General features: G+C 32.7%; 1 protein-coding gene across 1 annotated transcript in view; it reads right to left on the bottom strand.

Moving 5' to 3' along the window:
• Positions 1–14269, bottom strand: part of DYNC2H1 (dynein cytoplasmic 2 heavy chain 1) — a 255285-nt gene extending 241016 nt beyond the window's left edge. The window contains exons 1-11 of the mRNA XM_039858749.1: positions 13930–14269; positions 9772–9942; positions 9261–9396; positions 7589–7707; positions 6447–6591; positions 5476–5708; positions 3317–3451; positions 3100–3213; positions 2872–2983; positions 2432–2556; positions 1127–1302 (exon numbers count right to left, since the gene is read on the bottom strand). Of these exons, the coding sequence (XP_039714683.1) occupies positions 1127–1302; positions 2432–2556; positions 2872–2983; positions 3100–3213; positions 3317–3451; positions 5476–5708; positions 6447–6591; positions 7589–7707; positions 9261–9396; positions 9772–9942; positions 13930–14124 (1661 nt within the window). The 5' untranslated portion in view covers positions 14125–14269. The remainder of the gene's footprint in view (positions 1–1126; positions 1303–2431; positions 2557–2871; positions 2984–3099; positions 3214–3316; positions 3452–5475; positions 5709–6446; positions 6592–7588; positions 7708–9260; positions 9397–9771; positions 9943–13929) is intronic.
• Positions 14270–15729: the final 1460 nt, after the last annotated feature.

Here is a 15729-nt window from a genome sequence, read left to right as displayed (position 1 = left end):
ATATATATATATATATATATATTAGTCTTCATACCATATATTCTGAAATATTACGTTCTCAGAAACACATTGATCTCAAGTGTGTGGGATAACAATGGGCCGAATCAAAAAAAAAAAAAAAAGTGGGACTCAGGGAAATTTCATCACCAAAGGGAAACACTGGACTGAACAAAGTTTAATAGGCTTCATTACAGCAGGTCTCAGTACTTTGGTATGCTGTCACACATAGTGAATCCTCACTGGTGCTATAGTGATAAAAGTATGTGTATTTTCCAAAATTAGCTGACTAAAGAAATATTTTTTTAGCCTGGAACATCTTTCACATTTTAGGTTTAGGGTAGAAAAGAAGAATTAAACAGCATGAAGTTATGATCATTAATGCCCTAGCACCTTTTGGTTGTTTTGGCCTTCCTCTACAACCAAAATGCAAGATAAAGAAGAAAAAAATAATTCATTCAGTTTAAGAAGCTACCACTTTAGGCCTGATTAACCTTTGTAGCAATATAGGGACTATAAAGAGAATTTCACCTTATGGACAAACTTACTTTTAAAAAGTGACAAGTTTCTAAAAATACAGATAATAATATGCTGGGGAAAGTTTGCCTGAACAAAGAAATATGGCTTTTCTAGACCATCCGTTTTAAATACCCATTAGAATAATTAGGCTGACCAATTAAATTATGTTTAGTATAGCTCAACAAATATTTACCAAACCCTTACTATGTTGGGCGCCACGAAGAAATACTCATTACAAGGAGTTTAAAATTAATATAATGTTAGCATTTACAATGTGTGCTAACTCAAATGGCAACAAAACATACATGGATACCAAAAACAAAAAAAAATCATGGAAGAGGGAAAGCCTAATTCCAAAATGGAAATCTGCAGTTCTGGGGAACAGACATGAGAAACAAGGGGGAAGCAGTCAACAGACTATATCAGCAAAGTTTCCAACCTTAGGACTTAAAAGTTGACAAACAAAAACTAACAAAAAAACTTTAAAGGAGTGTGAAGAAAGTTTGAAGAAAGGACAAAGCTGAGATTAATTCCACCTTGCCATTTGGATTAATAACATAAGAAAAAAGATTTTTGTGTAGATTTCTCTGTTTAGTATATTTATACTTACCACAAACCAGATCTGGAATCAGACAAACCAGATTGAATATCTCTGGACCAATCATCAAATTGTTCTTGTTCATATAGTTTAAACTGGTCTAAGAGATCTTCAGCACTTCGATGGAAAGATCGAAATCCTGATAAGTCAGATAAAAGAGCCTCTGCTATCTTGATAGTATCATCCACCTCAAAAAGCCAAATAACAAGAATATTTATTATTTAAAATCTAACAAAATTAGGATAAAATATAGTCCCCTTCTCTGATCTGTGATTCAGAAATTATTTTCCCATTCATCTATAAACAGTAAAGTAGATTTGCCAGTAAATATAAGAGTATCGACTCCTACTTTGCTTCTGAATTATACAACCTCAGAATAGCAAAACACAGAGGATAATGCATACGAGGCATAATTTGAAGGGCAAGATAAGAGAAATTCAGGTGAAATTCCAAGAATTCAGTAATACTCTTATACATAGTAAGCAGTAAGTTAGGTCCTTTACTAAATGCTCTGTTTAATAGCTTAGACAATAATTATGTCAACTGGAAGGTCAATGAAATGAGAGAAATGCCCTTCCTCCATAACTGTACAAATAATTCTGTAGCACCTTGGAAAGCTGACTGATGAAATTAAGCACAATATTCCAGAAAATAAAACATCGACTTCAATAAGTAGAATTCTTTCTCATGCTAGCCTTTATAATATCTGTATCCGTTTGTTCTTAATCACAGATTAAAATTAATATTTATTATACGAACCAAATATAAGACATTATACCACATACTGATTGATAAGTATATAAGATTATTAGATCAACTTTGATAATATTAAATAGTCTTTTAAATCTATAAATTGCTGCCACTACCTTAGACAATGCCATAATTACCTTTCACCTTTCCTTTAACTTCTTTTCAACCTGATTTACTTACATAAACATACTTGCAGATAGACTTGGCAACTACCAAGATTTCACAATGATACATTTCAAAGGATTAAAAACGGTACATTTTCAAAGAATTTTCTTAATGCAATATAAAGGATGCTTTTCTCTTGAACACTTTTTTTAAAGCACTTACCTGTAACAAGTGCAATTAGAATGAGAAATTATTTGATAATTATCTCTATACAAGAAATGAGGAAAACCATTAGAATCTCCTCAGCACTTTTTCAGAATTCTACATTTCACATGAAAATTAGATGGATGTGCCAAGGAAAACAGAGAATTTTTTTAATGTTTTCACTACAGTTCTAGAGTGCCTTCAACATTAATTTAGCACATTTTATAATTAGTATTCAACTTTTATTCAAACGAATACCTTCAGTTCCAGCTGACGAACCCAAACTATATTATTAACAACTTCTGAAAGGTTTTTGCCAGAAAGTGGTCCCGATGCATCACCAGGAATTCCTCGGCATCGATTCTCAAAGTCTGATCGAAAATCTATAAAATTTAAATCAAATAAATGATAACACACATTCAGCAAAGATTTTCTAAATGCCTTCTATGGACCAAGTACTATGTCAAATGTTGTGGGTAGAAAAATAATAAAAGTTGGTCCCTTATACTCAGGAATCTTACATATCAAATACAACAGAGAAAGAAAATAACCAGTTAATTTTAAAAATCTGTCACTTATAACAGTAATATAGATGTCATAAAACGTAGTCTTAATCATAAATGTTATACAACAAAGAAAAAAGTAACTTACAAAAATATTTTCTGAAGCAAACACCTTTATCGCTGATAAACTTTTACCTTTAACTGAGTCCACGAGTCTTGCCAGTAAAGTTTCTCTTTCTAACATCAATTCTTTGCTTATAGTTGGACGCTTCACCAACTCTTTATATTTCAGAAATGCTTGAAGAAGCTAATACAAAATAAGACAAGTATTTGTTCATCCCAACTGGATCAACTTGGCAAGTACACATACGTCTCCTAAAATAACTTAAAGGAAATAGTAAAAGTGAAATATTTCAATGTTACCTGCTGTGGACTATCTTGAATTTCTGAAATATAATTTTTCAATTTTCCTGCTATTTTTTTTTCCGCAGGTGCAATAATTTTTTCATATTGAGAAACTGCAGCTTTCCATAAAGGCTAAACAAATTATGAATATTGTTAGACCTTAATATTTTAAAAATCTTCCTTTAAAAAGAACACAAAAAGGAAATTATATAGAGAAACACATATATATTCAAACCTCAGTATATGGATTATATTGCACAGGATTCAAGCCAGTAAAAGGTTCAAATACTCGAGCCAGGCATGTAATTTTCTCTTCACCAGCAGGTAAAAAATAGACAAGCTTCTCATGAATTGTTCTAATAGCCAAGACCTAAAACACAAGATATTAAAACAACAAATTCATTTAAGTCAATAAATCTACACTAATCAGTCTAAAATCTAAAGATACTGAGCAAAAAATTCTTTAACTAGTTTCTCTGAAATGAACAATAAAACTGAAATTATAATTTTGAGAATTACCACTCATCAATAATGAAAGTAATATTCAAAGACATATTGTATCATCACACTACTAGCAATCAGTGTGCTCAAATCTAGTGAAAATATACAAAATCTAAATATTTTTAAGCTATGATTAAAGCTCATTTAAAGTTTTAACACTTTTCCTCCTTAATATAGTATTTCTGACTTTCATAAATTTGCGTTATATTGCACTGCTGATAACGAAACGATATTAACTCTATTATGCATAATTTACAAATAGCTGGAAAACAAATTATTGTATTTTGCATTTAAAATTCCCACCAACAATCGAAAGGTAATTAAAAGGTTAAGTAAAAACACTATAATCTTCCAGTTGGAAATATCAGTATAATTTCATGATTTTTTTTTTTTCTAAATACAAAAACACCAATTTAACAATTCTGTCTATTGAGGCCTAAAAGTATTGATAATTAAGTAAAATGTAACACTCCCCTACCAGATTTTTGTTGCTAAATAACATTTTCTACTAAAAATGAACCAGCCTCTTTGGAGAAATGACTAATTCTAGGTATGAGACAGAAATGTACAAGATTGACTGGTATATTTGGGGAGAACTAAAAGTAAGGAAATTATCAAAGAAATACTGGATTCTTATCAAAATAACATACAAGCCAATTTAAAGGGGGGACTCACTGCCCAAACATAAAACAATTTGAATATAACTATACTGGATGGAAACACAAAATATAAAAACTCATGGATTCATAATCTCTATTAAAAAACATTTCATCGATTGCCTATGGAATTTAGTATGACACTTATTCATTGTTCTAAAAAAGTGATAAATAAAAGGAAAGAATTGTCTATACCGCCATTTCTATACCAACTGTATTTCAAGGTGACTAAAAAATTGGTGAGAAAAAGTTCTTCCGTCATCACTAATAAATGCAGGAAGAACAGTAGAATTAGAAAAATCAACATTTTGCAACTCTCCATGATCATCAATGGCTGCTAAAATCATAAAAAAAAATTGATGGAGAACATTATAACAGGTGGATTAGGCTAAACATACCTGATTCCACTTATCAAACTAAAAGTAGGAAAGAACTATATAGTACCACCTATGAAGCAGCCTGATTCAAGTAAATCTACTTTAAGAAAATTTCTAAGACAATCAGAAAAGTTGAACATTGGTTAGATATAAAATAATATGAAGAAATTATTGTAATTTTGTTGGATGTGATAGTGCAATTGTGGTTATGTTTTAAGGGTGAAAATACATGATTTCTTCGATTGGCTTTAAAAATACTCCAGCAAAAAAAAGGAAGGCAGGGGGAGACAAAGATGAAATAAGAATTGAATAAGGTTGATGGCTGTTGAAAGTAAATAATGGATACACTGGCATTCATTATACTATTTTCCTTTTATATACATTTGAAATGTTTCATGATGAAATAGGTTTTTAAAAAATCCCCAAAGAACCATGGTTCCTGTAGGCAAAAAAGGAAAAAATCAGCTATGCAATCTTTGCACATTCTCATTTTGCCTGTCCCTTCAAGTTTATACTGAAACTGTAACTTACAAAAATTATGTAGCTGTTTTGAATTTTTCCCCAAGTATCCTGTAAAAAGCTGTACCTACTTAAAAACAATTTCGATAGCCAAGAGAATGTCTGATAGCTTTCATACATAGACAAATGAGTTGATTATCTTTTTTATAACAAAGAAGAACAAAACAGAAGTTCACAACTTATAACCTGAACAGTCACACACCAAAGAAAAGAAAGGAGGTGGAAACCAAATAAACAGTTTCTATCAGATGTGTAGTGCTTATTGATTATAAAATTAATTCATAAACAGGTGAAGAGCTACTTCACAGTTAAAGACAAAGAGCCAAATAACGAAATGATACCTCTTCAAGGCGTTTGCCAAGTTTGTCAAGTGTTTCAGGGAAATATTTTTCATTTTTCCATGGATGAGGAACATAACGCTGCCACACCTGACCTGTTAGATGATTACAGGCAATCACCCACTGCTCGCAAATTGAAATACCAGCTTTCAGATTTTCTTTTACAAGATAATAAGAATCTTCCCATAGGTTCAAAGTTCCCAACTTTTTCTGAACAAATCTTCCAAATGAACCACCTAATAAAATATAAAGCAAACTTTTAAAGGAAATGTCTTTTTACCAAATAATTATAGAATACATGCTTATGACAAAGTTAAAATAATATACAAGTTAACAAACTAAAGATCTATGAAATACCACATGCACATCCTTAGACGAACACTGGCAACAACAAATATTTTTCAAAAACAGAAGTATTTTTGCATCTTACACTACATCATGTACATAAAAAATACATATGCATTTTAAGTGCTGCAGAGCCTACTGTATGGATGTCGCATTGTGTAACCGATTCTCAATTGCTGTTTGTTTCTCAATTCTCATATGTTCTTATGTTACAAACAATATTCCAATAAATATACATACATCTTTATGTGCTTGTCTAAAATTTCCTTTCGATAATAATGAGAAGGGTCAACTAGTATTTGCATTTCTTATATTGACAAATAAGCCAATGTAATATTAAAGAACTTTTCAGTTCACTACAAAATAAAGTCAAAATTAATACATGTATAGGGACTAAAAATTTATGTAAATTTAGTTGTATTGATGGTCAAAGAATTAAATACATATGATTTAAATTAACCAACTATATACAAATATCTATCTAAATAACCCTATATGATTTGCTTTAAGCGATATTTTAAGCAACAATTATTACATTAAGGAGCATTTTAAGTAAACACTTAAAGAAAAAAAAACAGAAAACAAAATAAGGCTTGCAAAATTTCAAAAGTTAATTTCTTTCCTAGTACCTATGATATCTAAGAGATGTAACATCCGTGACTCAGGATAATGATCATGCTCTGTTTGTCTCCATACATCATCCACCACATCCCGAGTAGTCTCCACCAAGTCAACCACTTCCAATAAGGATAGACCGTCCAAGTTATAAAACTCCTAGAACAAAAACACATTCATTTTTAAACATAATCATATTTGTACATTGGGCAAAAGTCACATGTTCTCAGATTTTTTCAACTACTACGACTTTAATAGCTGCCATATTATTTTCTCCTTTTCTACCAGATGATATATTAATTCTCTATGCAAAATACCATATAAGTTCCTTCACAAACATAAATTTCATGAAAGCCAGAAGGAAAAATAAAAATGGCAAGAAGTCTATTCATTTATTTTTACCTTTGCTTGACCTAATTTTCTTTAAATTTGAATTCATTTTTTTATTTATCCAATATAAGTGACCTCATCACCATATATATACACTACCCATTGTAGCTGACATATCTTTATTTATTCATTTACTGTATTGCTAATAATTATTACTAATAATACAATCACAGTACAAGGTTTATTGTTCTACATTTCATTACTGTTACAAAAAAAGTTTAAAACTATTGCAAACATTTCATTTATTAAAATGATATTGAAAAACATTGGAAATGGAAATTACTGTTTATTTTGAAAGAATTTTTATAATCATGATTAAAATGGTCATTTATTTAACCTCTCTGTAGAAACATCAAGGAATAATGAATCAAATAAGTATAAAGCTAAGACTTTTTGTATTACAGCTCACTTCAAAATGCTTTGAATAAAGTGAACATTCTTTCAAAAGAACATATATTACCTCCACATGGATACATCTCCATTAGTGTACTAAGTTTTTGTTTTTTCTTGTCTACCTGCAGAAAACTAGTTATATTTTGAGAACAATATTTACCAGAGATTAGAATTTAACTTTTTCAAAAGTTTGGATTTCGAAGTTGTACTCATGTTAAATACACACCTTAAGTAAACCCTGCTATATATGAAGGATATATTTTGTTCGCAATCATCAAGTAATGATTTTAAAACAGAGATAAATCTATTAAAAGCAGAATCCTAAAGTATTTTAATCAAAAGCCTAATATATAACTGTGTAAGAATCACATACTCTTGCAATTGTTTCAAATAATTCTTTAAAATAACTGGCTCTTTCTTTACTAATCTGTTTACTTCCACGATGAGCTTGCTCTGTCCAAAACTGGAATTCATCATTTGGTGTAAGAATACCTGAAAAGGTAAAAAGGAAAAACATATATCAATTGAAAATGAAAAGCTAGAAAGTTATCTGTTCGATTACACTGATTTTGCATATTTCATGTATTCTTGAGAATGTATAGAAGAAAAGTTTTACAATTTCTATCAACAGAAAGCTCTTACTGACATTCATTAGAAATAATAAAAGCACTAAATTAATACTTCACAATAAGTTTATTGCTCAGTATGACTGCTATATGCTTTTGTAAACCATTAATACCTATATGGTCAGTTTGCTTCTTACATCTATTAATTTGCTTCTCCAATGTTAGGCTTCTCTAAATCTAATACTAGAACCATTCATGCTATTGGATATTATCCAAATTGAAAATGATTGTGATTTAACCAATAAATGTTTGCAATTAAATTTCAAAATATAAGCAAATTAAAATAGTTTTACTTTTAAATTTGCTTTTAAATTTCCCAATGAACTGGATAATCTTTAGTTGCCTAATCACATTCTGGAAATAAATGCACTATTCTTTCTGGATCCATATAATTTACTAGTCAAGCAAAAAATAAAACTAAATCCAATATTTTAAAATAATAATTTGTGTATGTCATGCATTTCATATTAATTTCTCAAATAAATAATAATTTATCTATAACCACAATAAAATTATAATTAGCTCTGACAAAATACATTTTAAAATAAAAGTCAATGGCATATTATCTTTTCAAAGTGTGCGTTAGGGTTAATCCTCATTATTCATGGATTCTGTATATAGGAATTCACTTACTTGCTAATATTTATTTGTAACCTAAAATCAATACTCTCAGTGCTTTGTGTGGTCATTCACAGACAAGTGCAGAACAGTGAAAACTTTGAGTCGCCCTACACATAAGTTCCCAGATGAAGTTGAATAAAAGCGGCACTGCTTTCTTGTTTCTTATTTCTTAGTAAACAAAAATCCTTTTTGTAGTCTATTTGGTGTCACATTTTTCACATTTTTGTGCTTTTTGTTGGTGACTTTGCTGTTTAAAATGCCCCCAAACATAGTGCTGGCTAGTATTCCTAAGCACAAGCACACTGTGATGTGCCTTATAGAAAAAAAGTTGTGCTTGATAAGTTCCTTTCATGCATAAGTTACAATGCTGTTGGTCATGAGGTCAATGTTTACTAGCCAACAATATATATTATATAAAGTGTCTCTAAACACAAATACACATATGACAAGGTTATGTGTTGAGCACTGAACATGACCAGAGACTCATGGGAACCTAATTCTGTATTACCCCTAGGAGCTAAGGTGCAGTAATTACTAATTCAGTTTTTACAGTGACTTTATAGAACATAACTAATGCAAATAACAATAATCAACTATATTTCCTATTTCCATGAACTGAACATTGTGAAAGATTACATTTTCCTCTTCTCTAAATCCATATAGATCTATTCCTTTAAAAAAAGCTCAAGCTCAGAGAAGATCCCAAAGCATGGAAAGAAATCTGTGAGAGAATATATTAATCTACTAATGTACCAGTAAGACAATAGTTTTGACTTTCTTTAAACTATGGTTATATACCTCGTGTGTCATCTTCCTTAAATTTCAACTTTGATAAATTAGTGTCTGATCTTCGTAGAACTATACCCAATCCAGATTCTAGTTCACTCAAAAGATTCTGAAGTTTGGGATCAAAGTTTCTGCTCCATTCCTGATCCTAAATAAAAACAGACAAGAACAAACATTGATCAAAAGCTTGCCAATCAAATTGGCTTCCTGAAACACTATCAAAGTCCAGATATGCCTATTTCACTCAAAGCTTGACACTATCTACATCTCATAAGAGAGGAAAGAAGTCCTTATAGTAATGTAAGAACTGATGTGGGTTGCATTTTATATCTTTTTCCAATTTCTCTATCTGTCAACAAAGCTTACTATAAATTTTTTAATTAAAAAATATTTTAATTAAAAAGTAAAATATTAACATTAACTGTAAGTAAAGTAATTTTTTATGTTTGCGTTTATGAAAACATTTATCCAAATAACCTAGGTTAAAAAAAGAATGACCATCTAGCTACTTTAATTTACTCACCTTTAACAACATTGGCGCAAATATTTGCCGTACCGCTTGATAAAGGGAATTTATAGGTGATTCTAACATAGATGAAACAAGAATGTTATTATGTAGATTCTGATCAGTAATTACTTCAGGTCGCAGCTTGAAAAACACCAGCACTTTATCTTTTGTGTCAGCAAAATCAATCTAAAGTGATAAACAAATGATTTTTAATGTTATTGTCATAAGTTAATATTTAAAGAAAAGTTCCTAAAATGTATCACTGTAATTTTATCCCTTAAGAAAATAGTTACTTTAAAATAATTATATATTATATTACAACCGAACTTTCTCTGCTCTTTAAGAATACCTAGGTTTTAAAAGGTTTCCCCACTTACAGGCAAAATCTACTTTGATTTATAAACAGAAGGTACTATGTGAATATTGATGACATAACACTGCTAACTACTCCACTCCAGCAAGATTCAGATCAAAGCTGTGTGTCCTAGGTACACACTGATTAGCAGTATGCTTCTCCACTCAACTCCAGGATGTTAATCACCCTCTAGCTAAAATTAGCATTTTAAAAGGTGCTTTTTAAGTTGTACATAAAAGTCAACAACCACCCAAATGAACTCAGTTGTCTGTCTCCTAAAATCATCTTTACTTGAACTAAAAATTTTTCCTTAAACTATTTGAGTATAACTTTTTTTATTAAATTGTCATATAACTAGATTATTTAAAATTGGAACTGAATGAGCTAAATTGGAATTTACAAAAGGAGCCATGTTTAAAATAGGTCAGTTAATAGTAATTACAGCCTAGGGAATACAGGCAGCAGTAATGTAATGGCTACGTGTAGAGCCAGAGGAAAGAGTAATCAGGGAGATCGTTTCATAAACTATACAAATGTCTAACCAATGTACTGTATACTTGAAACTAATAATAATTTTTTTAAAAAAAATAGTAATTCCTTCATTAGCTGAAAAGTATACTACCTAAAAAAAATTCTGCATTATATACTCATTTTCACAGTTGTTATCATTTCTTCTTCCAGGAAGAGAAGCCTAGGCATTAAAAAGCTTTCAAACAAGTTAGCTGCTGTGTATGAAAAACATCTTAAAGATGAGCGAGCTTTCACTTTACTTTTCTTTTATCCCAATCATTATATTTTTCAGCTGCTAGGAAGGAACTGGCATTTACTGGTGTAGCTGCATTACTGAAACTCTCATTTTCACATATTAGAATTCTATTGCTAGTGTGAACATTTTATTCCAATTACAAGCAAGTGAGATAACAAGCTGCCGATCTGTAAATTCGAAAAAGTCACTACTTAGTAATTAAACAGTACATATCCTTGTACTTCCTCATCACACGTATCTGAAAAAAGAAAATTCAGAAAATACACATTCTATCATCATACTTTGAAGACAGCAACTACAATCACTGGCCAAGGCTCCCTGGAACATCAATCAGGACAATAAGTTTGTCCTAGCCAAAGTCAGAGTTAAAGCAAAGGATCAGTTGGTTACAGCTGCTCATGGTTCCTTGAGAAAAGGAAAATAGAATCAGCCGCTCCTCCCAGTTTCCCTAACATTGGCAACCACTATTTACTAGTTCACTATAATTTGATAACTATTCATTCAAGGTGTAACACTGTTTTTTGAGGATGTGAAATACCGCTATTACCTACTGGGATCAACCAGGGATCAACATATTACAAACTGCTGCCTGTTTTTGTGCATCCCACAAGCTAAAAATGTTTTTCACATTTTTTAAAAAATCAAAATAATTCATGACACATAATTATATGAAATTCAGATATCAGTGTCCAAAAATAAAGTTTTATTAGACTGTAGCCATACTCATTAACTTACATATTTTCTATGAATGTTTTCACACTACAATGGCATAGCTGTAATTTTAACAAATATGATCTGCAAAGCCTAAAATATTATCTGGACTATTAGAGAAAGTTTGCCAACCTCTATCCTAAAACATAAACCAGATCACATCTCCCTCTTGCTTAAGATTACCAACTTCCTATTTCAACCTAAATGAGGTACAAGGTCCTAAATGATCAGCCTGTGACAATCCTCCACCCTCCAGTCATTTATTAAACTTCAGCAATCATTTTGGATTTTTTTCCTGGCCCTTGAAACCAAGGTAAGACCCAGATTAGAAACTTGGTACTTACATTTCTTTTGCTTAGAACACTCTTCCCTTAAATCTATATATGCCTACAACTCATCATTCAAATCTCATTTCAAAAGTCACTAATCCAGACAGGTATTCCTTCCTATTGTACAAATACAGTTCCCTATGCCATTCCCACCACTACTTTAACATTATTTTTTATCTTAACGGCACTTATCAACACTCAAAATTATGTCACATTATGTATCTGTGTGCATGTACTTCACCTATCTTTGTCCACTTGGATGTTACTCCTTGAAGACAAACTCTGACATGTTCATGGCTGTATTCCCAGCACCTAGGATGGTGCTAGGCCTATAGTAGGTACTCAATAAATATTTGTTAATTTATTAACATTAAATCATGCTGGCTCTCAGACATCTAAAGTACAACTTAATATATAACAAAACACTTTCAAATATGACTAAAAATCTGTAATGTGGGGTATGACTAAAAATAAAATACACTGTTGGGCTCTACTAGTAACGGCATTAATTTTAAAAAGTTTTAATTTTCAAAATCCAACCCAAGATACATTTTTCACAAATTCAAACCCCCCCTTATCTTGTTTTCCCAATACACTCTATCTAAACTTTCAGTGGCATTTCCAACAGTGTTCTCTAATTTTATAATTTGTTGAGTATATGTCATTGTAGACCAGTAGTCCCCAACCTTTTTGGCACCAGGGACCAGTGCGCTCTTATGAGAATCTAATGCCTGATGATCTGCGGTGGAGCTGAGGCAGTGATGCTAGGGGAGAGGCTGTAAATACTGCAAATACAGATAAAGTTTCACTTGTTCCACCACCGCTCACCTCCTGCTGTGAGGGCTGGTTCCTAACAAGCCACAATCCATACTAGTAATTGCCCAGGTGGTTGGGGACTGGTGTTGTAGGCCACTGGACTGAGGCTCTGGAAGGCAGAAGCAGGGAATCCTAATATGAATTATACTTCTTATTAGAGAAGTGAGGTAGTTAACAGTTAGCCTTGTGCCTTACTTTCCTCAGCCATAAAATGGAAGTAAAAATAGTTTCTATCTTATAGTGTTGTGAATATTAAATGAACTAACGCACATAAAGCACTTAGAACAGTGCCTAACAGTGTAAAGAGAAAATAAATGTTTGCTATGATATTCCATCCTTTTTATATTTTCTTAAATCCACCAATGCTTTGCATGTAATGAGTTCAAAATAAAAGTTTTTTGAATAGAGTGGAATTAAATTCAAGTCTAAAGATTCATAGTGAATGGGGTGAATGATTCAATCATCCTACAAAAATGCACTTGCTGTTTCAAAAACTCTGTTAGACATAGAGACATTGGTGGACACCAGAGGAAAAGGTTTAAAAATATGTCTGAGTTACCTTTCATCCATTTAATAAGCTCCTTTAATGTATGAGGCAATTATTTTCTGTGTATTACTCTTCGATATATACATACCAAGGACGTTAGGAAGCTTTTAACCTTCACTGCTACCCAGAATATAGCTATTTATGATATATATAAAACAAATGTATGTTTGTTAACTTATCAATGTATATATTTAATTTATTAACATATATTAATGTATATGTAATTTATATACACATCCTGATTGCAAATGCAACCATTTAAGCAATCCTGCCAGTGGAGGCAGCGGTGCAATTAAATAAATCAATGCATTGCATACTGTACATCAAAAAAGAATTTAAACTTTGTATCATTTTGTAAGTTTTTTCGTTTAGTTTGGGGAGGGGTGTTTGTTTTTAGACTTTAGGGAAAAGAAACTAGAAGAAATATAATTGTTCTCTTCGGGTGTGTGAACGGGCAACCTCCTTTGGCCAGGTGGAATGCAAGCTTGGAAAATACACGCTGAAGGAAGAGAACAGCTCAGCTAAGGCGGAGACAGCGTTTGGCCCCAGAAGAGGATCCGACGAAGAAGGCTGTAGAGGGACCCGACATCCCTCTGGCTGAGACTGGGGACGTAAAGGGAGCTCAGGGCAGGGGTGCAGGAAACCATACCGTGTTGGAAAAGGAGATCCCGGCGTCGGATCGCTGCACCCTGAGGAGCATCTGATTCCCGTCATCCAAGAAGTTGTTGATTTCAAGACTGTTATACAGCAACGTCTGGTCCAAGGGTTCCGATACTAGTCCAAAGTAATTCTGGGTGGTACTGAAGATGAAAAGCTTCCGAACGTCCCCGGCTCCGCCCGCCATGATTGTGCAAAGGGGGTGAGAGAAGGGAGGGAAGAAAAGAGGGAAGGAAGAAAGCAGACCGGAGGGAAGTGCTAGGAAGAGCAGAGCTCTTCCAAACCCGAAGCCCGCCCGTCGGCCTGCAGAGCTTCCCGGTTGCCAGGGCAGTCGCTATGGCGACGGAGCACTGCGGCGGTGCAGCCGCGGGCGCGCAGTGGACGTCACCATCTCAGGCACGCGCACGCAGAGCTCTTGGAGAGGATCGACTACTTCGGGGTTCCGTAGCTGCTCGCCGCAACCATCGATTGTAAAGGTTTCAAACGAGTTGGTGTTAGGTAACAAAACCTGACCTTTGTTCTTTCTACAATTTCTTATAACGCACAGTTGAAAGAGATAATTCTAGTCTTCAAGTGCCGTGATGACCTGAGGACTGAGTTCTAGTTCTCCCTCTCTTCCTGCGCCCGTTAGCAAACCACTTTCAGCGTGAGTTTCCACTTCTGTAAAATGGGGAAATACTATCTAGGTCGTAATGAGAATTTAAGAGATTACTACTTAAAAGTAGATTTTTAAAGAGAATGATTGAAAAAATTAGTTCAATACAATGCTAATTTATTTTCTCAATCTTCCTCTGCACCTTTCTGTGTTGGTTAATGTCCCACCATTATAAATTAGTTCAATACAATGCTAATTTATTTTCTCAATCTTCCTCTGCACCCTTTCTGTGTTGGTTAATGTCCCACCATTATTTTTGTTATCCTATTATTAATTTCAGAAAACTTTAACCACCAATTTTTCATCAATCATTACCAGAACACAGCCATCTTTGTAAAATAACCAAAACATACAATGATACTTGTTAATTTATGTTATGACAAGCGCAACCAAATACTGAGGAAATACAGAAATGAGATCAGGCTTCCTCATTTTCTTCCCCATGGTGTCACTATAAACTACTAAACTGCTGGTCATTTATCCCAATATTCATCAAAGACTCTGATTTCAATAATTATTTTCTAAAAATGTTTACTACGTGTTGCTATATGCCAAGTAATGATTATGCTCTAGAGACAGTCCTTGCCCTCAGGAATTTTGGTCTGGTTATCCCAGGCCTGAATTGAGCCATCATCCTAGGGAACATAAACATATGGAGATTTTTTTTTTAATATACACTCAATCACAGCTTCCTCCTAAAACTATATTCTTTTAGAATTAGAGTCTTTATTTAATGGGCATCTTAGGGTTTGGGAGTGGGAGCTAAAGAAAGCTGAAATGCTCTAAATTATAAAGGAAAATAATTTCAAATTCTCATGAAATATTCCAAGAGGTGGGAGAGGAATCAGTGATGTGGAATGCTGGCCACTGGATAGGAAAAAAAATTCAAACAGATCCCAAGGTGACTAGATAGTCAAAAAGAATTTTGAAAGCAGAAATAGCTAATATGGATACAGAAATTTTGGTCTGCAATGGACATTATGACCTTTCTCAAAGTCCTTAGGAAAGTCTTCATTACATATGCTTGGTCTAGGTGAGTTGTCTTGGTGGAAATGTGAGCAATGGCTATATTTAGCATCCATGATAATGTGGTGAATTAAAGACAGCTCATCTAGGAACATGAGGTTAGAAAGCAGA

This window comes from Pteropus medius, unplaced genomic scaffold (genome assembly GCF_902729225.1).
Source record: "Pteropus medius unplaced genomic scaffold, Ma_sr-lr_union100, whole genome shotgun sequence".
NCBI classification, from domain to species: Eukaryota; Metazoa; Chordata; class Mammalia; order Chiroptera; family Pteropodidae; genus Pteropus; species Pteropus medius.
The sequence above is the reverse complement of the archived record's forward strand: the minus strand, read 5'-3'. Positions and strand labels throughout refer to the sequence as shown.